The sequence below is a fragment of the Lycorma delicatula genome, chromosome 13 (assembly GCF_047948215.1).
Source record: "Lycorma delicatula isolate Av1 chromosome 13, ASM4794821v1, whole genome shotgun sequence".
Taxonomy (NCBI): Eukaryota; Metazoa; Arthropoda; class Insecta; order Hemiptera; family Fulgoridae; genus Lycorma; species Lycorma delicatula.
The window spans coordinates 8,736,448-8,760,000 of NC_134467.1; the positions used below are offsets into that span (position 1 = coordinate 8,736,448).

General features: G+C 33.2%; 1 protein-coding gene across 2 annotated transcripts; it reads left to right on the forward strand.

Moving 5' to 3' along the window:
• The first annotated feature begins 1,480 nt into the window (after positions 1-1,480).
• On the forward strand, positions 1,481-14,250 carry LOC142333835 (uncharacterized). 2 transcript variants are annotated; one of them, XM_075381390.1, is made up of 5 exons: positions 1,481-1,632; positions 2,641-2,762; positions 5,856-5,979; positions 11,036-11,214; positions 13,096-14,250. In XM_075381390.1, the coding sequence occupies exons 1-5, from the start codon at positions 1,512-1,514 to the stop codon at positions 13,207-13,209; spliced, it is 660 nt and encodes a 219-aa protein (XP_075237505.1). In that variant the 5' UTR covers positions 1,481-1,511; the 3' UTR covers positions 13,210-14,250. The 2 variants fall into 2 exon arrangements, with proteins under 2 accessions (XP_075237505.1, XP_075237506.1); XM_075381391.1 differs by lacking the exon at positions 1,481-1,632 and adding an exon at positions 2,030-2,338.
• The last annotated feature ends 9,303 nt before the right edge of the window (positions 14,251-23,553 follow it).

The following is a 23,553-nucleotide window of genomic DNA, read 5'->3' on the forward strand; positions in this document are numbered from 1 at the left end:
ACCACCCGGGAGGGTATGAAACCACTCGTTGAAGGTTTTGCAGGCCTGGCAGCCCTGCTTCATTGGCCCATGATGTTTTGGCGGAACTAGCAATATATAAGCAAGCTTTTTCCACCCGGCGTCTCTAAAAAACGAGAAGGTTTGATACGTTCTGCGATGACGTTGAACGAAAACCGTTAAGTCAAATACGTTTATTTTGATGACCCTAACGAAATCTGCGAAAGGATAAAACTATTGATTGCATCAAAAAAATGATTATATAATTTATAATAAATTGTTAAATAAATGGATTTTTTTTTAAATACATAACGTAAAACGTTCATATATAATTTACAAATATTTAAAATACGTAGTTTTAAATAAATGAGATTATACAATTTACCAAATATTTAATTATACTTTTCCGATGGCCTGTAGCATCAGGTCATCGAATGTGGCAATAGCTGCAAATTCCTTCGTTAAAGACGAAGACAGCACGGTTGAGGACCTTTCCATACCGCTCTTTCCTCTCAATACTGGCGGTTTTGAGTAGATTCTTTCGTTAGATATTAAAAAATAAACAAAACAACTTAAGCTTCATCTTTGTGGTTTTACTTCATTTCTTCATAGTTTTTTAAAGCGAATCTTTCTCTCTCTTCTCTTATCAAGATAATACGTTTTTAAACACCTACATAACTACTTAACATAATACCACCAATATTTTTCCCCAAGAGATATACATCAATCACATCCTGCAATCACCGAATTCCAGATTCAAGGAAGGAGCTTAAAACAGAAATGTCTTCGACAGCTGATTTTAAACAGGTATGTTAACTCGAAATTTTAAAATCTTTATCACGTATATCTCAAATTATGAAGAATCTAAACAATATTCTGCATGAAAAATAGAACGTGACATTATATAAAAATTCTTTTAAATAGACATCAATTACAGTTCAATAAGACTTGTTAATTGCTAGTTGACGCTTGATACAGCATGTAAATAAAAAACGTAATCGCACCGATTAAGAATCTCATTCCGAATCCAGTATCGGAAAATTTAAAATTAATTGTCATTTACTTTTAATTAATTAGCTGGCGGACCTACCGACCACAAACTGTGAAATACCACCACTGCGGTAAGCACACTATGATCAGCTAAAATAACAGTAAATTATTAGCTTCGAATTCTATCAAATTTAAATGGAAATATTCATTTTAATGTCGTAAATTCACCTTGATATTATTACAAATGATAATGATCGATTACATTAGTTAATTTAAGAAAATAATCATAATCCGATTCAATATTTAAAATAATAAGAATATATGTATTTAAACGATTAATTATAAAATTTATTACTTACAATAACATAATGGAAAATTATTAATTCAAATAAATAATAATATCTCTATGGGACACATCGATACTACAGTTATCTATCGAGGATTTTTGTAACTAATAATAGACGCTACTATTCCAATTTAGCGCAAGAACAAATTTACTGCTTACAAAAATTTCTGTAACAAAAATGAGTCAGGAAAATATGACACAAAATGTACAAAAAATTATGTCGAATAATAAGAAAATGGATGATGTTATTATAAAAATGGAAATTGATTTAGGCCAGTTAAGAAAGAAAAGAAGTTCACGTAAGTAAAACTTTTATTATACGATTAATTGATGTAGTAAAGTGTAATATGTAGTTTAACTGATGTGTATTCATTCGAAAATAATGATTATGCAATTTTCTTTTTAAGCTACTTTCACACAGCATAAAATTTCATTTAAAATAAAAATCGGTACTTGTTTGTTATCGCACCACCAGTTTTATTATGAAACTTCAGATTTCATGAGAAAATTAAAAATAACGTTTAAGGTGTAAAAAGTACATTTTTTAATGAAAAATAAAAATTACAAACCGCTTAGATTATGTTGACTTCTTGTACTGACGAATCGTACGTATATCAACATAACCTATCTAAGCGTAACCGACGCTCGCTAACCTTGTATAAGTAACTTTAAATAGCGTATAATATGCATATTTAACGTTAATTATAGGAGGTTAGCGAGCGTAGGTTATGGTGATATACGTACGATTCGTCAGTACATGGAAATAACATAAAGTAAACAAGCAACTGACGCTCGCTAGACATATTTTTTGTTAATACATTGTAATAATATGTTTAATACATTTGACAAAGAAGTTGCATAAAAAAAAGGGGCGTAACAAACCCTACCTAAAAGTCATTTACTTTATCACATTAAATCAAAATATGTTAATGTAACTCGTTTCTATTTTTGGTGAAAACAAAAACACAAGCAAATAATACTAAATGACAAGACTTCAAGATTTAGGTTATTTGAATTTGCTATAAGTAGAGGGAATCTTTTATTATTATTACTTTTTCTAATTTAATCGTTACATAAATAATGCCAATAATGTACAGTTACTTGGTGAAATGTTATTTAATTTTATTGATGAGAAGGAGGTTTAATGTTACAGGTTTATTTGACAAAGCTTTAACAGATTTATTTGACAAAATTTTGTTTTGCAATGTTCTTCCTTATATCGATTGATAATGAACATTAAATTTATTTGTTTTGTCATTAAAAAAGATATTGTTTCTTTCTATTATTAATTTTGTTTTGTTTTTCAGTAAAGGAAAATGTTCAAAAATTAAAAGAAGAATTAGTTAGTACTGAAAAAGAATTATCAATCTGTAATCAAATTACATCTATATCTGAAAGAGAATTGAACAGAAAGTTAAAAGAAAATATGGTATTTTATTTTATAACTTCTTTTCAATAAATTATTTTTATTTTTAAAAGTAATTTTTATAATTTATCCATAATTGGTTTCATTAGTACACTTTTAAACTGCACCGACTGTAAATATTTGATTCCATTTTTAATTTCCCGGCAATATAGTTTCATTAGGGAAACCAAAGTAATAGAGTTAAAAATTACATTTGCTCTAATTGTTGGCCAACATATATACCGTATGTGTATGTTGGCATGTGTTTTGCTTGATACTCCAGGCTAGATATACCATAACAATTCTGTAAGGGTGTATGTAAATACGTTGGTCTGTTTTTTAATGTTTTGACATCATTTAATTTTGGTCACAATCAGTCAAGGAGATAAGGAGATATAGACCTTATGGGGTACTGTATCTTAATTTTACTCAAAAGGTAGGTAGATTTTTTCATGTAGTTTAATAACATCCTGTGGATAGATAAGGTACTTTCTAATGATGTATCGTTTTATTCTATCCACTATAAAGGAGTCCCAATTTTTTTTTTGTCATTTCAGGGCTCAATCGCATCTTACACTAGGAGTAATTAATTACATGATTTCACTACATTAGTATGTCAGTCATTAATATGTATTTGTGCAATTCCATTCAGAGGCAAAAGGTTATAATATCTTCAGACTGGATTAAACAGTTTTTTGAAATTTTTAATATTAGACTGATGCCATTTAATCTCTGTTAAATTAGTAAGGTTGTGGGAAGATACGGTCACCATAGGTTCCATATTTTAAAACGTTTTCTAAGAGAAGAATAATTATTTTACATCGCTGCTTGCTTGCGTATGTTCATGTTCTACTTAAATTTTCCTTCTAAAGTAATGACTCTATCAAGGGAAAAGCTAATAATAAGGTTTTTAACGTTAAGCTGTTAATTCTTAAAATATGTATAAACACAATTCCCTTTTAGAGTTTTAAAAACAAAGTTATATCCAATACATAATAGAATAGAATAAAACTACAGATTACTCTAAGTTTAGAGAGAGCTCAGTTAGTGCACAAGCTGGTGATTGGCTCTTTGCTACCTACCACATCCAATCTGGTATGCTATTCCTTCTAATGTACTATACAATTAACAGCACCAACACTACTTCAAACACCCTACATAGAACAGCTCGCATCTGTGTGCTTACAATTTCAATTGGCAGGTAATAGCTTCCAAGTTGGTTCAATAGGTGAAATAAAATCGACAAATTTTCAACATACACCTGCACTAAGAAGCAGACCAATTCATACAAATTTCAGACCACATTTACATAAACCATATCAAACATATAAGAAAATTAAAATTGTTTTTGATGTAAGGAAGAGGTCTTTGTATTCATCCAATTATTTAAGTGTTTCAAAAACCATATATATTGATTGATGGAGGGTCACATAGTGTAAACTGTTTCAGGATTTGACTTTGATCTGTTTATTCAAATCATATATATAAATATTTTACTTTTCAACATGCAGAAAATGAAAAGTAAAATAATCTTTATTTTACACAGTTTAAACAGTTCTATAAACCTTGCTGATCGATCGGTGCTCATAAGGGCAATATATGGGCAGAACAATAACATTTTGAACACTTTCTGTGATACATATTAACCAGATAATTAACTTCATAAAAACAGAAATACTTTAAGTTATTAAATACTTAATAACTTCAAAAATAATAGAAATACTTTCGCATTACATATATAAACACTTTGGACTATAGCAAAGAACCTTATTACAATTCTGTTCCCATTTTTTTCAAATTTCTTTACCTAGAAGATATCCCAATAAATTTATTTAAAATTAAGAGGCCTTCAAAAATCGATATATTTTTTAAAAAAAATAATCAAATAAACTTGAATTCCATATCTCTTAAAAGTGTACTTAAATATTTTTTTAATTTGTAATCACAATTTATATTTTATGTACAGATTTTATTTCTTTGTTACCTTCACATGTTTACAACATTTGTTATTTTATCTGCTAAATCTAAATAAAGCCAGTCGTGAATTTTATTAATTTTTTTTTTTTGTGATATTCCTCTGGATCTTTGGTTTACCTTGATCTTTCCAGATAAATTCTGTAGCAGTTACATTTATTAATTAATAGTACATCTACTGCAGCTAATATTATTGAATTAACTTTGCTGAATAATTATTAAAGAGTTAATTGTTACTTAGCGTTATTTCTCTAGTTTCTTTTCTTATTTTCATCAAGATACAAGTCTCTTACCTTTTTGTGAACCGCTTTTTTCATATGGGTGATATTTGTTGGCCAACCCATATTTTAAATAAAAATGAAATTAAAAAAGTAAAATAATAGATTTAAAAAAAAAAATTATAAAATAAAAAATATTACTTAAGTTTGATTTAAGTAGTCTCTAATTTAAAGAGAGCAGTTCTTAGTTCTAAATACAGAAACAGCCAATATCAGAGTTTTTAACAGCTCAGGGGATAGTAATATCAAAAGATATAAACTGCTCAATGAATTGCTAGAAATTTCCATAAAAATTATGAAATATCAACTCCTTTTTTGTGACACCACAGTGAAAATATGCTCAAGGTAAAATGAGTTCCTTCTTTAAGCCAATTAATTATGATGATTTAACAGACCTTTCACTTAACAAAAGTCCACCCTTCTATCAGAATTATTCTCCACAAAGTGTAAAGTGATCTTGAATAACACTTAAAATTTTTATTTCGTTAAAATCTTTTATAAACAACTAATTCTGAGTATTTCCAGCTTCACAGAAGCTTTATTTTCCATTGATGTTAGAACTCTTCACTGATTTCTCCATAATAGTTCTAGATCTATCTGATCATGGAGCATATCTAACACCTTGTTTTGTATATTTAAATACTACTACTCTTAATTAAAAAAAAAAAAAAAAAAAAAAACAAATGAATTGAACAAAAATTATACATCGGCTTGTTATTAAATGAAAAACCAAAATTTCCCATCTGTTAAAGAATGTTACAGGATTTAAATCTTAAATCTTCATGTAGAGTAATTGACTTTCTGAACATACAGTTTTTTTTCCGTATTTTTATATAATCTGATATTATTTTGTTTTCATTTATAGACAACTGCAATTGAAACTGAACAACTAAAATGGAAGAATACGTGGCATAATATTATAGCCAAGAATCAAACTGCATCACTTAAAATAGATTATCAGAGGATGAGCACATTAGTGAATATTAGGAGTAAGTGGTTATACATGCTGATAAATTTAATACTTCATTATTATTCTGTACATCAATATTTTTAAATTATTCTGATTTTGAAAACATATTTTACTTAAATGGGGGAAACATTTTGCACATCTGATAACTCATTAAGATAAAACCACTATGTAATAAAACCGTTTAGCCGATGTTAACTGGTTTACTTACACGGTACAACTGTGCATGATATTTAACATATCTGTTATATACTGATGTAACTGTTTTCATTGAAAAACAGCATTTCATACTATGAAACAGTATTTCAATAGTCTTGTGATCATTTTATACTAAGGTCATTTGAAAAGTTGTTGGCCTATAGAAATGGCGAAACTTTGACCAATGACCGTGATATTTGTGTAGATGATTGTGTAGCAGGATTCTCATGGTAATGGCGGTCACAGATTACTTGGAAAAATACAGGACCTTCACTTGGTCCTGTCCATCCTTTCAGTCCAGTAGTAGACCGACTTAAGAGATCTACTCAGGCAAAATTTACACATCTGGCCAAAAAGAACGCTCTTCAGCAAAGTGATGTGCCTGCACTCACTGCAAAATTCCATGATTTTTTCGAAGTGCTTCCACACGCACCATATTTGGCCCCCAGTGATTACTTCCTCTTCCCAAACCTGAAGCTGGAAGAATGTTCCTTCAAATGATGAGATCAAATCTGAGACAACTGTTTATTTTGCAGAACTGTACAAACTGCATTATACTAAGGATATCGAAAAATTGTAAAGTTGTTGGTCTAAATGTATCAAATTTCAAGGTAAGTTGAAAAATAAAAAAAAACTTTTAAGAATCTTTTGCTTTCTTTGTCAGGGCAAGAATTTTCAAACAGCAATCGTAAATAAAATTACTGAAATTTAATCACGGTTATTCCATAAAAATTAAATTTTGTCAATTTCTATTTTGAAATTGGGGAAAACTTGTAATATTCAAGTAGATTTTGTTTGTAATTAAAAATGAATCAAAATAAGTTAGTTTTAAGAGAAGTAATAAATAGATTTTAGGAATAATGGTTATCACTCAACAAATCTCTCCGGAAATTAAAGGAACTGAATGAATGTTTAATGTCATTTGACTCTTACTCCCTTACAAGTTCCACGAACATTAAGACCTCACACATTTTCTATTGAATTTAACAAAACCAAGCTCTTAAAATGAAATATAATTTGTAAAGAGAAAATTAAAACGATGTACAAAATATAATTGTCATCTGTAACTGACAATGACTGCAGAAGGTTTAGGCATTCTCAAAAAATAATCTGTTGTATTAGAAGTTTCCATTATACACCAAGTTTTTTTTATATTTCTTTTTTCAGCTAAAGTATATAAAATAAATAAACAATAAGGTTAATTTTTTCGAAGTACCACTATAAATAGAGCATCACTTGATACCTCAATTACGCTATCTGTCACTTTTTTTTTTTTTGTTTAACCTCCAGGACCACCATTAGGTATTGCTTCAGAGGATGAGATGAATGATTTGCATGTGTGAAAATGTCATGCCTGACCGGGATTCGAACCCGGATAAAACGACCGAGACACTATCACTCGCACCACGGAGACCGGCACACTATCATTACACCTGGTATCATGTCATGATACCCAGACTTATGAACTGAAGATTTATTTTGGAATTTTGTAAAGGAAAAATTCCTCAGCCAATTAAAGGCAACTGTGGCTTGTGTTCAGAAAAGTAATCTGGTTAATGGTTAATCTAATAAATGAGAGTTTACAAAAACTGTCAACCATATTCAAAACCTTTTTTTTTAATAATCTAAGGTATCTGTATATATAATGTTATAATATGTAGATATTTATATTACAACAAAATAATAGCAAATCTTTAAATTGATCGCTTTGTATAATATAGATTATATGTTAAGATAATTTTCCATCATATAAAAAAAATTTTCCAATTTCTTGAATCAAAATAAGAAAAAAATAAAACAACTAATCAAAATAGATGTGATCTACAGTAATCCTATCTTCAGTTCATCCAGTGTCATTCTGAGTAAAAAATGTTCACTACATTTACAATATATTTTTTTTATTATTATTTTCCATTTTAGATGGTTAGGAGAACTGACACTTGCATCATTAGGTTTATTGTGCAGCCACTGAAAAGGAAACTCAGATCCTGAGTTGGTCTACAGGCAGTCTCGACCCCATATAATATCAAGGATCCTCTGGTTCTATAGGGTCTAGCATTCTCAGGACTGAAAGCAGAACAGCAGCGTCAGACCAACACTCCCCACACTATTCAAAACTAATAATGGAAAAGGAATCAAGGATAAGATAAAACAGGTGGGTTTAAGAAAGGAAAATCTATCCATCATGTAGGTCAAGATATTGTTCAGGACCCAAATACCAATAACCAAATCAAACAACCCTACCGGTTATGGATATTAAATTAATCATGTAATTAAAACTTTAGCTTTTAAAAGCTTCTCTTGCGAGTTATGTCTAGTGAAAGACTTCGCTCATATTTCATCTACCTTGTGAAATGAGGTCATACTGAAATTTTTAGGATGTTAATTAAGGGGTCAATTTTGTTATGGTTTTCTACCTGAAAAATTGAATAAAATAGTCCCACAACCATATCTGTAGTATTTTTTGAGAAATCTGGGATGAAAACCAATAAATGGGAGAAATAACCCTGTTTTTAATGTTTGAAATACAGTAAATTTGTTAAATGGATAATAAACACACAAAACATTTTAACAAAACTTATAGAGAATTTTATTCTGAATAAAATGGCGTAAGATAATTGAATGAAACAAAGAAAGGTTAGAAAAATTTGAATTTTATTTAGAAACAGTACAATAGATCAAAGTGCATTATACGAATCAGTTTATAATAAATGTTCAAAAATGAGCCCACCATTTTCAACATGTTTCTTGGCATACTCGTAAAAACTTCAGTACTACCTACCTCATTTCAATCGGGTAACTGAAATTTGAGCGAAATCTTTTACTAGCTGTTACTTGCAAACAAAGCATTTTAGGACATATGTTTATATGAACTTTTTCCATTATTTTAACAAGTAGAATAGGTTATGAAAGTCCGGAGAACTTTGTGATTCACCCGTGTGTGTGTGCACGCATGTGCATGTGTATATATATATATATATACACACATACACAGATGCTTTTAATTAAAACTTTTTTAATTAATACAATTTTCCCAATGTGACTTATCATTCTACTGTTCACAAACATTCATAAATATAAGTACGAGGTCTGATCAAAAAGTAATGAGAATTTTTTAATTGCATGTGCTGTATCTTATAAATTGAGATTTTTTTTGTGTATTAGAAGTACTGTCAGTAACATGCATGTTAATTTTCAGCCAGCCACAATACATAGTTTGTGCTTGTAAGCATAAAAGTAAGACAAACTTTACTGTTTGGTGATATTTTGTGTGGCAAAATGCCAGATCAGAGAATACCTCTGAAATTTTGTGTTAAAAAAAGCGCGTATTAAGTATATATATAATATAATACATTCTAGAACTTTGGAGAGACAACTCATGGATTTTGCACCATGAAATGCACCAGCACACACCACGTTCCTCATCCAACTGTTCTTTGCAAAACATAATACCAAATGCAGCAAAGAATTTAAAACATTAAAGAAGGCCTTTGATGACTGCTGTATCACAAACACGTGTTTATGAGCGGCTGAAACACTTTCAGGAAGGCCGTGAAGACAGATGACGTGATATCTGGCCATCCTAGCACATCAATTACTGACAAAAATGTCAAAAAGTTAGAGATATTGTGTTTGTCAATCACAGAATCACCATTAGAGAGGTTGATGAAGAAATAAGAATATCATATATATTAGTGAAGTGATTTCATATATATTAGCGACTGTTTTGTTTGAACATAAAACTGCTAAACTTTTAACAAAAACCAGCATTGTGTAGCCATCACTGAAACTGCACGCTTACTGATATCACTGATGATCCAGACTTGCTCAAATGTATAACTGGTGACAAAATGCAGCTGTATGACTACAATGTCAAGACGAAGGCTCAATTGTCCCGATGGAAGTTTTCCAAGAAACCGAAACCAAAAAAAAGCACATCAAGTTTAGTCAAAGGGGAAAATCTTTCTAACCAGTTTCTTTGACTACAATGGAATTGTTCATCACGAATTCCTACTGTTAAGGTCATGCAGTCAACAGAGTACTACCTAGAAGTTTTTTATGCAATTTGTGTGAGGCAGTCCAGAGAAAACCATCCAAACTTTGGAGAGATAATTCACAAATTTTGCACCACCATACACCAGTGCATACCACTTTACTTATCCTGACAGTTTTTGATGAAACATAACACCGTTATGTTTCAGCCTGTTCTCCAGCTTATTCTCCAGACATGCTTCCTGTGTCTTGCTTATTTCCCAAATTTAAAAGGACACTCGAGAGACAATGTTTTTCAACAAGAGAAGAGATAAAGCTGAAATCAAAAGTTGTGCTCAAGTCGATAGCTTTCAATAATTTAAGCTGAAAGAGGAATTTCTCCAGTGTTTTTCAAACATACAGCTGTAAGCTACATAAGTGTAAAATATCACAGGGGGTCAACTTTTAAGGCGATGGGACAAACATTGAAAATTGAATAAATGCTTTCAGAGAAAATTAAAAATTCTCGTTTCTTTTTGATCAAATATACATTTTATTTAAACCGGCTGAATGAATATGAGCGGGACAGTACTACTGACTGGTAACTAAGTTAAACAAATTTACATAATACTTATCGATGTTTGGTTACGGCAGGAAATCATCGACATGATCGATAAGTCAACTGCAATGTGATAAATGATTTACACAATGTTTTAGTCGGTAAACTTTGTTATGTAAATAAACGATCAAGAAAATAATCTAATACTACAAAACAACCTCCCCGTAAAGCAGAACAATTAACAATAACTACTGTTAAATTTTAAAATAAAAATTTCAGTTTTTTAGCTGAAAACAAATACTTTTTCTTCTTACCGATACAAATTTATTAATATTATTACATTTTACAGGAAATAATGAAGCTAATAATGAAAATAAGACAAATAATAACAATAAAATTCACGATCAAGAAATCCGACATTTAACAGAGAGAAATAAAAAGCTAGAACAACAAATTCAAATATTAAAAAAAAATTTACCATCGGAACTGGATATGAAAGAAACGCAGAAAGAAATATCATTTCTACAGGTCGGTATCAATTTTTTTTACCTGCTACCTTAATCGATTAGTAGTAGGCAAATTAATACAAGGTACAACTAAAACTAGCACAGTGCTCTCAAGAATGACGAGCTTTTTATTCCTGACTTACTGGTGAAAGTAACTAATAAAGTGGTTCCTTGTTGCTGGCTTAATTCAGCTTGATCCAGTAACAACTGAAATGTTGTTGATAATCAGCCCTATGAACAGCACCTTCATTCTGTTCACTGTAGGGATTGGTTATATTACTACGCTAGGAAGCCTTTGGTAACAGTTGTATGTATATATTTTACAAACATTACAATGATAATAAAAGGTAATATAGATATTGTAAAACAATAAAGCAGTATGTTACTTACTGATGAGGAACATTATGTATTATACACACTACCTTTTTAAATCATTAGAAGAAATACAATTCATCAATATTGGTGAATGAAAAACACAATAAAAGTAATAATAAAAATTAAGGAGTATTAGGTCATCAGAGTCTACAAAGATAAATGTAATGTCTTCTTAATGACCAATTCTATAAAGTTAGTAAGAAAGTGCAATAATTAAAAAATCAATGGAGGGCCACCAAAACCATGATTGTTTAAAACCTCACCGTTATTTTACTGTATACATACTGTACATAATACAATGTAGTAATAATAAACTTTAATACCCGGTTATGTATTAATATGCATATATACGGTATGTATTGATTACATTTGGCATTTAAAACGATCATTTGTTAAATGCGTTTCCAGTTTCGGTATGAGATGTTTACGAGTTATTTTCTTCGGTAGAATTGTTTTCTCATTTATTACTTTTTTCAAATATCTTTCCTATCATGAGTTGTTATTGGGTTTATGCTGATCGTTCCAACAGTCAAGGAAAACGTTATTCAACCAATCATATATAGGGTTAGGTTGATGAGGAGGCACACCATTTTGTTGCCAACATATGGAGTATGTGACTCCTGTGCATTTTTTGGTTAACTTTTCTACTAAGATGAAATGTTGACTCGTCACTAAACTTGAGAAAATCATCAGTTTCATGTCGCAACATTCCAATCGCAATGTCAGCACGCACAGTGTAGTCCCTAAAAAAAACTTCAAAACCTACCGCTAAGTAGCTGTAAACGATATGAATGTATGTGTAAGAATTTCCTTAAAACTTTTCACACAATTCTTGCTAGTTCATGGCCAGCATTCCTCATAGGATTTTTAGGAATACACAGGAAAGATTCCCTAACTCATTCAAAATTTTCTTCAGACACCCTCGGTTTGCCGTACTCTTTCCTTTACACAGACAGAAGGTTTTCTCTTTAGAAGTTGCCATCTTTGCTAGCGGCCTGTCTTTCTGTCAAGCAGAAAGATAGGCATTAATCTACGCCCGTGCTTGCAACTAAAACTGTTCTTTTTTCTCTTTTATTCTAGCCTTAAATTACCTCTGTAAAACTCATCCAAGAAATATACCGATTAAAACTCTGATATCCTTTTTTGCATACCCTGGATGTAGAATATTCTTAGAAAAATTACAGTGAAAAAATCATTCAACAAGAATAAATTCATAATTATTACCTTAATATTCTATCGGGAATATTACACAACAGGAACATAAAGCGTATTTGATTATAACAGTAAAGTATTTCAAAACTTCTAGCCCTACAGTAGAAAACAGTAACATCCTAGCCTCTAATGAGCCTCTTACTACATAGTAGGAAGTACAGTATGGATGACTTTTCTGTGTAGAACTGTAAACTTTTCCACTGATTTCAGATTTTTATAAAATAACTTTAAACTTTTCCACCCCTCTTAACCTTTATGCTGTAATTTAAAAATTACAGCGTATTTAAATAATAAATTATTTTATTTACTTTTACAGGAACGTAATGATAAATTATTGAAACGTATGAAAGCTCAACTCAGACAATTACGAAGTCATAATGTACAAGCAGAAGCGTATTTAAAATGTTTAAGAGATGAAGTTCAAGATTAATAACATCATCAAAAAAAAAAAATGAAAAAATAAAAATAATGCTTTACTTCACTTTTATTAATAATATACTGCGTCAAATGCAGCGACATAATATACAGCGACATAATTCAGGGATGCATTTTACAGATGAAAATAAAAAAAATCAAATAAACATAAAATGCTTTTAATCTGAAATCATATTTATTTTAGTTACGGCTGCTGAAAGATTTTCTCTAAATTTTTATTATAAATTTAAATTAATACCGTAATGTATATCTATCTATTGATGTCAATAATTGAAAATTTTGTGGTTTAAAGTATAATTTGTCTTTAACAATTTATAAGATGGGACTCTATTTGTTTATAAAAATCAATAAGCATCTGTTGAAAACATCATTCGTTTTTTGTTTAAAGTAAATAAACTTTGCTAAATTTTCTATTTAATACAGCACAGTTCTATATTTTTTTCATTTAATTACACATCATATATCACTCTCACTGCTACACCATACCGAGTTTTTTTTTTTTTTTAGGGTATATTATTTTAACGTTTACATTTTTTGAGCTTAGATATAAATATATCTATTTAATGCGCTAGAGAATACATGATTCTACACTCGGCACAATTAACAAATAGTATACAAATTATAAGATCAAGTTTATTGTTTTTCTATGCACATTATGTGACACCTGAGTTCCTTTTTCTTATAAATATATAATTAAAATTATTAGCCTATACTTTTATTTCTTTCAAGCAAAAAATACATATGATCCATTAATTAGGATACATACGTACAAAAATGCATGCATCTTAAGAAATATTTAAAAATTAAAAATCTATCATATACTTTTACATAACTCCACTAATTTTTCATAAGTTGTCATTCTTACATTATGGTTCGTGTAATCTTTACTGCCCATTTTCAATAAACATGGATGACAATCTGTGGCTTCTATAAAGTCACAACATAAATTCTTTAATTTGGTATTTTAATTGAAATTATATACGTAAAAAATTTAAATAATTAATTAACATACTGACTACTATTCTAATAAAATTTAATATTATATGAAATATAAACTACCAAAACACAGTAATTAGATAGTTAAACTTACAATAGTAATTTCTAAAAATCAATTTTTGCACGATCCCACATTTTCAGCTGATATTGAATTCAATAACTACATTAAAAATACATTCTTTTAATAATTTGCCATTTTATTCTACATTTTAAAATTTTGAATTGTATTATGAACGTTTATGTAAATTTTGCTGTCCAATAAGGAAAATGAATACAGTAAGTTTAACTTACCTAATTACTGTGTTTTTTTGGTCTATATTTCATATAATATTAAATATATATTTAGTTTGAATCTAAAGTAAAGAAACATAAAAATTAATGAAATAAAACAAAGCTGGTAAAATAAAAGCACAGAACTAGTACTGATGAACTGACATACTCAAAGTATGTTAAGTTAGTATACTGGATGCTTGGAGCATATGCTCCAAGTATGCATTGTGTGGATCACATAGACATATTTTTGTACGTGTACTTGACACATGCTATTCCAAACTCGTGCAAAATCATCCTTAATAGTAGCCCGTTAATAATTCCTTCAAAACGATAGAATCGGATATTTCTTACTGTATGTTAAATTATAGTGTCAGATATTTCTTTCTTTGTTAACTTTTAAAACATCTTGTATTTTATATATTTATGATAAATTTATTACTTGTGATTTGATTATTCTGAAAATCGAAATCACCTTTTTTTATCATACCCTTTTAAAACCTACTTAGATAATGATTTTGTTTACTTTATTAAGAATAGTGAGTTTTCAGTGAAAATCATTAAAAAATTTTACGGTTAGGAAGAATTATTTTTTCATAATATTATTACAAAGACCATTGCACTTTCTTGACCAGAGAATAGGTATCTTACATTTTTAGGTTACTTGACTGAAGTAAGATCTTGCTATTTCTTCATCTGCTGTAAAGAACAGTATGTTTTTTTTATAAACTAGAAATTATTCCATACAATTCTTTGCTTAAATATTTAACAGTAATAAAAAATAATATGTATTCAAATAAAAACAAATTTTATAGAAAATGGTTATACCGTTATGAAGCTGAAAAATACTTGTAGCTGTAGAAACATTTTTGATGTTATAATAAAAATTCAAACATACATTTATTCGATACAACAATTTTTATTTTTCTAACATTTCTTAGATGTATGAAATATTCAATCGTGCTAATTAATGATCATGTATATTTTCTGCTTGAAACCTAACGATCATGCTTACAGCATTATCTGGTACGTAAATAATAATAAAATGGCATGTTTTGTGTAGTTTACTAAATAAATTTTGTTTAATAAATAAAAACTTTTTTGTAGTTTACTAAGTAGTTTACCTAAATGTTTGTAGTTAACTAAGAGTTAATTCATAAGCTGATCTTGGTTTTCTGCTTTTTTTTCCAAGAAAACCAATAATGACAACTTTGAATAACTTCCGTGCTGCTAGTTCTTTAGGATTCAGTTTGTTGTCAAATATATTTTCACGAATTAATTTTGTTATTTGTGGCCTGATGAATATTCCCTCTTTTAATTTGGCTTCATTTAATTGGGGAAAAAACTTAAGCTAAAGCTGTCTCCATTTTTATCTAATGCTTTTACAAAATTCTTCATCACACCTAGCTTTACGTGTAGAGGTGGTAAAATAATACTATCTGCTTCAACAAGAGGAATATTGAAAACATTTTCCTTTACTAGGGTAAACTTATTTCTTTTTGGTCAGTCTTTAACTGCAAAGTATTTATCTGAAGCTCAAATATGCCACAAACACATATTTTGTAAAGTCACCCTGGAGACCAAGAAGAAACCCTATCGCTTTCAGGTCAGTGATGATTCGCCATGAGTGTTCATTATACTTATAGCTTTTTAAATTTTTGACCTACTTACATATGTTTCTTTCATTCCTACAGCATGTACTACCGGTATAGAAGAAAACTTATTCAAGTTATGCAACAACATTTCCTTTAAGCTTTTTTTTGATGAGTATAAATAAACGCCGATCGTGAACAACATATTTGATGTTTGGCTCAGACATAACGCTAACATCATGGCAGGTACAAATTCGGCCATCTCTTCTAAAGTATTTCAATAAATTTTTGTTTTGATTTCTATATATTGAAAAGTATCCTCATTTAATAAATTCCATTCTTTAAGACGTGAACCTAGGAGTTCTGCATGTCGTTTTGACAAATACAAGTCACGAATTAGGTTGCTCGGTTCTACTTGTGTGATGACATGAGGTCCAGTATTTGATTCTTCTGGAATGCAATTAATTTCTGTTGAAGTTGAGGATTCATCGGTCAAGCCTTCTACTTTCCGAGAAGTTGGAGCGATGGGAATCAGTAATTCAACACCATGAAATACTGGTCTCATACCTGAATACACATTTGAGTATGCAATATTGCTTTTATTGTTTGAATTGAAACCGGTAACATTTGTTAAGCAAAAATAGCATAATGGTTAGTAGGCTCCAACCAAATCATAGGTACACAAAAAAAAAAAGCTCTTTTTTTCCTTTTAATCACTCGGTTAGTTTAATGAAGCGCTTTATGCGCGTTACATGTGAAGCCCAGGATATCTTGGTCTCCCAAGAGACAGACAAAATAATGTTTGTAAGCAGTTTTCAGCACATTTGATACTGGTTTTCATTGACTTTTTGTGGTGTATTCTAACATAACAAAAACTACTTGGAGAATTTTTACAAGCCCAATTTTTATTCATTATAAAATTCAAAATGTTTTAATGAAAGTAAACTGAAATACTTAATTATAAAAATAATTAAGTTTTAATTTATAAATACTTAATTACTTGAAATACTTCATAAAATTGTGTCATAAGTGCAATAAAACACACACAAACACAACTTAACAAATCTTGACGTTCAATAAAATAATACCAAAAGTTGTTCGGTCAAAAATCTTTCACTAAATTTATGGGATCACTTATGAAACAATCCTTACAATATGTATATAATAAAACCACTACCACAACTAAAGAACACAGCAAGTCATACCAAAAGCTGGGCTCATACTGAAGAAAATTTCATCACATTGAATTACTCATTATTTGACTTACTGACATGTCGGGTTGACATGAAATGACATCATTCAACTGTTACGCATCAAATGTAGATCTACAGCACGCATCACAATATAAATCAGATGTGAATAACCAAACATACAGACATACTAACTTATTTATATTGTTTGTTCCACGAACAAATAAATTTATGGGGTTGTAACTTAAGAATGTTATGCGATGGGTTGTTTCAGAATACATATTCAGATTCAGGATATAAGATACACTTACTCCCTTTTTAGTTCCAAATTTTACATCGACCAATTACTAATATAATAAGCTGGAATGTTTAAAACCCCCATTTTTTTAAAAAAGCTTCATATGATCCACACATTAGATGCGCTAATAAATTACATGTATTTTTTTCACTAGTACTAATGATCTCATTTAAACGTACTGCCGGTAAGCGAGGAGGCTCATTAGAGTTGCATTCGCTCTCTCGATCTCTCTCACTCTATGTGTGACTGTCTGTGTATGGTGTTGTGTGTCTGTCTGTCTCTTACAATCTCTTTCTCTGTGTGTGTGTGTGTGTGTGTGTTTCTGTCTGTCAGTTTTTCTATCTCTGTGTGTGTGTTGTGTGTGTGACTGTCTGTTTCTCTCCCTCTCCCTGTGTGTGTGTGTGTGTCGGTCTTTCTGTTTCTCTTACCCTATGTGTGTGTGTGTTTCGGTCTTTCTGTTTCTCTTACCCTATGTGTGTGTGACTGTCTTTATCTAAATCTATCTCTCACTCTCTCTTTTTCTCTCCTCAGTGTTTGTGACTGTAGTTCTGCCTGTTTCTCTCTCATTGACTCTCTCTGCTTCTGAGTGTGACTGTGTGTGTTTGTGACTTTCTGTCTGTTTCTCTCTCATTCTCTCTGTGTGTGTGTGTGTGTGTGTGCCTGTCATTCTTTCTCTCTCTCTGTGTGTGTGTGTGTGTGTCTGTCTTTCTGTTTCTCTGTCTCTGTGTGTGTGTGTGTGTGTGTGACTGTCTGTGTCTAAATCTATCTCTCACTCTCTCTCTTTCTCTCCTCTGTGTGCGTGTCTGTAGTTCTGCCTGTTTCTCTCTCATTCACTCTCTCTGCTTCTGAGTGTGACTGTGTGTGTGTGTCTGTGACTTTAAGTCTGTTTCTCTCTCATTCTCTCCTCTGTGTGTGTCTATCTGTCTGTTTCTCTCTCATTCTCTCTCTACCTCTCCCTCTCTCTCTATCCCTCTCTCTCTGTGTGTGTGTGTGTGACTGCCTGTTTCTCTTCCTCTCCCTCTGTGTGTGTGTGTGACTGTCAATCTGTTTCTCTTTCTCTCTCTCTCTGTGTGTGTGTGTTTCTGTCTGTCTGTTTTTCTCTCTCTCAGAGTGTGTGCCTGTGATTCTTTCTCTCTCTCCCTATCTCTCTTTCTGTGAGTGTGTGTGTGTGACTGTGTGTTTCTCTCCTTCTCCCTCTGTGTGTGTGTGTGTGTGTGTGTGTGTGTGTGTGTGTGTGAATGCCTTTCTGTTTCTCTGTCTGTGTGTGTGTGTGTGTGTCTAAATTTATCTCTCACTCTCTCTCTTTCTCTCCTCTGTGTGCGTGTTTGTCTTCCTTTCTGTTTCTGTCTCATTCTCACTCTTTGTGTGTGTGTGTGTGTGTGTGTGTTTGTGTGTGTGTGTGACTTTCTGTCAGTTTTTCTTTCTCTGTGTGTGTGTTGTGTGTGTGCCTGTCATTCGTTCTCTCTATCTCTCTCTGTCTCTGTGTGTGTGTTACTGTCTGTTTCTCTCCCTCTCCCTCTGTGTGTGTGTGTGTGTGTCTGTCTTTCTGTTTCTCTTTCTCTGTGTGTGTGTGTGTGTGTGTGTCTTTTTCTTAATCTAACTCTCACTCTCTCTCTTTCTCTCCTCAGTGTTTGTGACTGTAGTTCTGCCTGTTTCTCTCTCATTCACTCTCTCTGCTTCTAAGTGTGTCTGTGTGTGTGTTTGTGTGTGTGTGTTACTATCTGTCAGTTTTTCTTTCTCTGTGTGTATGTTGTGTGTGTGACTGTCTGTTTCTCTCCCTCTCCTTCTGTGTGTGTGTGTGTGACTGTCTGTTTCCCTCCCTCTCCCTCTGTGTGTGTGTGTGTGTGTCTGTCTTTCTGTTTCTCTTTCTCTCTGTGTGTGTGTGTGTGTGTGACTGTCTTTTTCTTAATCTAACTCTCACTCTCTCTCTTTCTCTCCTTAGTGTTTGTGACTGTAGTTCTGCCTGTTTCTCTCTCATTCACTCTCTCTGCTTCTAAGTGTGTCTTTGTGTGTGTTTGTGTGTGTGTGTTACTATCTGTCAGTTTTTCTTTCTCTGTTGTGTGACTGTCTGTTTCTCTCCCTCTCCTTCTGTGTGTGTGTGTGTGACTGTCTGTTTCCCTCCCTCTCCCTCTGTGTGTGTGTGTGTGTGTCTGTCTTTCTGTTTCTCTTTCTCTCTGTGTGTGTGTGTGTGTGTGTGTGACTGTCTTTTTCTTAATCTAACTCTCACTCTCTCTCTTTCTCTCCTTAGTGTTTGTGACTGTAGTTCTGCCTGTTTCTCTCTCATTCACTCTCTCTGCTTCTGAGTGTGACTGAGTGTGTGTATGACTTTCTGTCTGTTTCTCTCTCATTCTCTCTGTGTGTGTGTGTGTGTCTATCTGTCTGTTTCTCTCTTATTCTCTCTCCCCCTCTACCTCTCTCTCTCTCTGTGTGTGTGTTTCTGTCTGTCTGTTTTTCTCTCTGTGTGTGTGTGTGTGTGCCTGTCATTCTTTCTCTCTCACTCTCTGTTTGTGTGTGTGTGTGTGTGTGTGCCTGTCTTTCTTTCTCTCTATCTCTCTCTCTGTGTGTGTGTGTGTGTGTGTGTGACTTTCTGTCAGTTTTTCTTTCTCTCTGTGTGTGTGCCTGTCATTCGTTCTCTCCACCTCTCTCTGTCTCTGTGTGTGTGTTACTGTCTGTTTCTCTCCCTCTCCCTCTGTGTGTGTGTGTGTCTGTGTTTCTGTTTCTCTTTCTCTGTGTGTGTGTGTGTGTGTGTGTGTGACTTTCTGTCTGTTTCTCTCTCATTCTCTCTCTCTCTCTGTGTGTGTGTGTCTTTCTGTTTGTTTCTGTTCCTCTCTCATTCGCTCTCTCTCTCTCTCACTCTATGTGTGAGTGTCTGTGTGTGGTGTTGTATGGTGTTGTGTGTCTGTCTGTCTCTTTCTCTCTCTCTCTCGCTCTGTGTGTGTGTGTGTGTGTGTTTCTGTCTGTCCGTTTTTCTTTCTCTGTGCGTGTGTTGTGTGTGTGTGCCTGTCATTCTTTCTCTTTATCTCTCTTTCTCTGTGTGTGTGTGTGTGTGTGACTGTCTTTTTCTCTGCCTCTCCCACTGTGTGTGTGTATGTCTGTCTTTCTGTTTCTCTTTCTCTGTGTGTGTGTGTGTGTCTGTCTGTTTCTAATTCTATCTCTCACTCTCTCTCTTTCTCTCCTCAGTGCTTGTGACTGTCGTTCTGTCTCATTCACTCTCTCTGCTTCTAAGTGTGTCTGTGTGTGTGTGTGTTTGTTTTTTGTTTTTTTTTTTTTTTTTTTTTTTATATAGCGAAGGAAATTCCTTTACGAATCTCTGGCTTAGATGTTTTGCCTGGTATGTCGGACTCGAACATTAACTTAAAGGTGACTTGTTAATGCTAATACCGACTAAAACCTCCGCTATCCTCTGAACTCTGATCCCCCACGGTATCCGCCGTTAGGCATTACTTCGTGGGGGGGAGGATTTAGCTACTGCTCTTCCTTCTGGTAGGTGTTATTACTTCTTTCTTCTAGATGTTGTGGTCCTTTGCTCTTTTTCTTTCGATGGAACGCAGGTCTGTAAGGACGTCTGTTGCAAATGTGCTTATTGCGTTCCATGCGGCTTTTGACGACAACATTGCTTCTATTAGTGTCTCAGGTTGGATACTTTGATGTAAGATGTTTTCGAGTTGATCACGCTGTGGATAAAATCGTGGGCACACAAAGAAAACATGCTCTGCATCTTCATTGACTCCTGGGCAGGATGGGCACTCTGGAGAATTATCGTGCTTGAAGCGGTGTAAGTATTCTCGAAAGCAGCCATGTCCTGATAGCATCTGCGTTAGATAGTAGTTGACCTCACCGTGATTTCGATACAGCCAAAAGTCAATCCGTGGTATGAGACGGTGTGTCCATCTGCCTTTCACGGCAACATCCCACTGTAGCTGCCAACGTGCGATGCTTTTCTGTCGCTCTTCTGTCTTGAGTTCTTCAGCACTCAGTAAGGTTGACGTCTTTCGATGGTAAAGGTTGCGTCGTTCTTCAGCTAGAACTCTAAGAGGCAGAGTTCCGGAAATGACACAAACTGCTTCCTCAGATACTGTGCGGAAAGCGCTTGCGACTCGTAATGCACTCATACGATATATCGGTCCCGCCTTTCTCCCCAATCTTGCGTCTCTAGTGCGTCAGCCCAAATAGATATTCCGTAAGTGAGCACCGATGTTACCACTGATGACAATAGCAGCCTTCTGCTCTGCTTTGGGCCTCCGACGTTCGGCATCAATCGTGCGAGACTAGCTCTCACTACTGACGCTTTCGTACAGACGTGTTCTACTTGCTGCTTGAAGTTGAGTCGGGCATCAAGCATCACTCCCAGATATCGTATATGAGGTTGTGATGTAATTTCTTGGACACCGACTTTTAGCTTAATTGTTTCAACTTCTTTTCGGCTGGTAATAACCACTGCTTCGGTCTTCTGCTTTGCCAGTTGAAGGTTAACTGTATCCATCCACTGGTTGATCCCCTCAAAAGTAATGTCAAACAGATGTTGAATCTCGTCGAGGTGTTTGGCGACGATCACTGCGGCAACATCATCCGCATACGCTACCAGTTTGACACATCTTGGAAGCTTCAATCTCAGGAGCCTGTCATACATGATATTCCACAGATTCCACAGAAAAAAAAACACATCCGTAAGCACAGAGAGAGAGAGAGAATGCGAGAAAGTGTGATAGAGAGACATTGACAATTGACAATTTACTGTACATATACATTATCTCACACACACGCACACACACACACACACACATTCGCAAGCAGAGAGAGAGAGAGAGAGAATGCGAGAAAGTGTGATAGAGAGACATTACCGATAGAGAGACATTGACAATTGACAATTTACTGTACATATACATTATCTCACACACACGCACACACACACACACACATCCGCAAGCAGAGAGAGAGAGAGAGAGAATGCGAGGAAGTGTGATAGAGAGACATTACCGATAGAGAGACATTGACAATTGACAATTTACTGTACATATACATTATCTCACACACACACACACACATTCGCAAGCAGAGAGAGAGAGAGAGAGAATGCGAGAAAGTGTGATAGACAGACATTACCGATAGAGAGACATTGACAATTGACAATTTACGGTACATATACATAATCTCACACTAACGCACACACACACATCCGCAAGCAGAGAGAGAGAGAGAGAGAGAATGCGAGGAAGTGTGATAGAGAGACATTACCGATAGAGAGACATTGACAATTGACAATTTACTGTACATATACATTATCTCACACACACGCACACACACACACACACATTCGCAAGCAGAGAGAGAGAGAGAGAGAATGCGAGAAAGTGTGATAGACAGACATTACCGATAGAGACATTGACAATTGACAATTTACGGTACATATACATAATCTCACACTAACGCACACACACACACACACACACACATCCGCAAGCAGAGAGAGAGAGAGAGAGAGAATGCGAGAAACTGTGATAGAGAGACATTACCGATAGAGAGACATTGACAATTGACAATTTACTGTACATATACATTATCTCACACACACGCGCACACACACACCCACACACACACACACACACACACACACATCCGCAAGCAGAGAGAGAGAGAGAGAGAGAATGCGAGAAAGTTTGATAGAGAGACATTACCGATAGAGAGACATTGACAATTGGCAATTTACTATACATATACATTATCTCACACACACACACACACACACACACACACACATACGCAAGCAGAGAGAGAGAGAGAGAATGCGAGAAAGTTTGATAGAGAGACATTACCGATAGGGAGACATTGACAATTGACAATTTACGGTACATATACATAATCTCACACTAACGCACACACACACACACACACACACACACACATCCGCAAGCAGAGAGAGAGAGAGAGAGAGAGAATGCGAGAAACTGTGATAGAGAGACATTACCGATAGAGAGACATTGACAATTGACAAT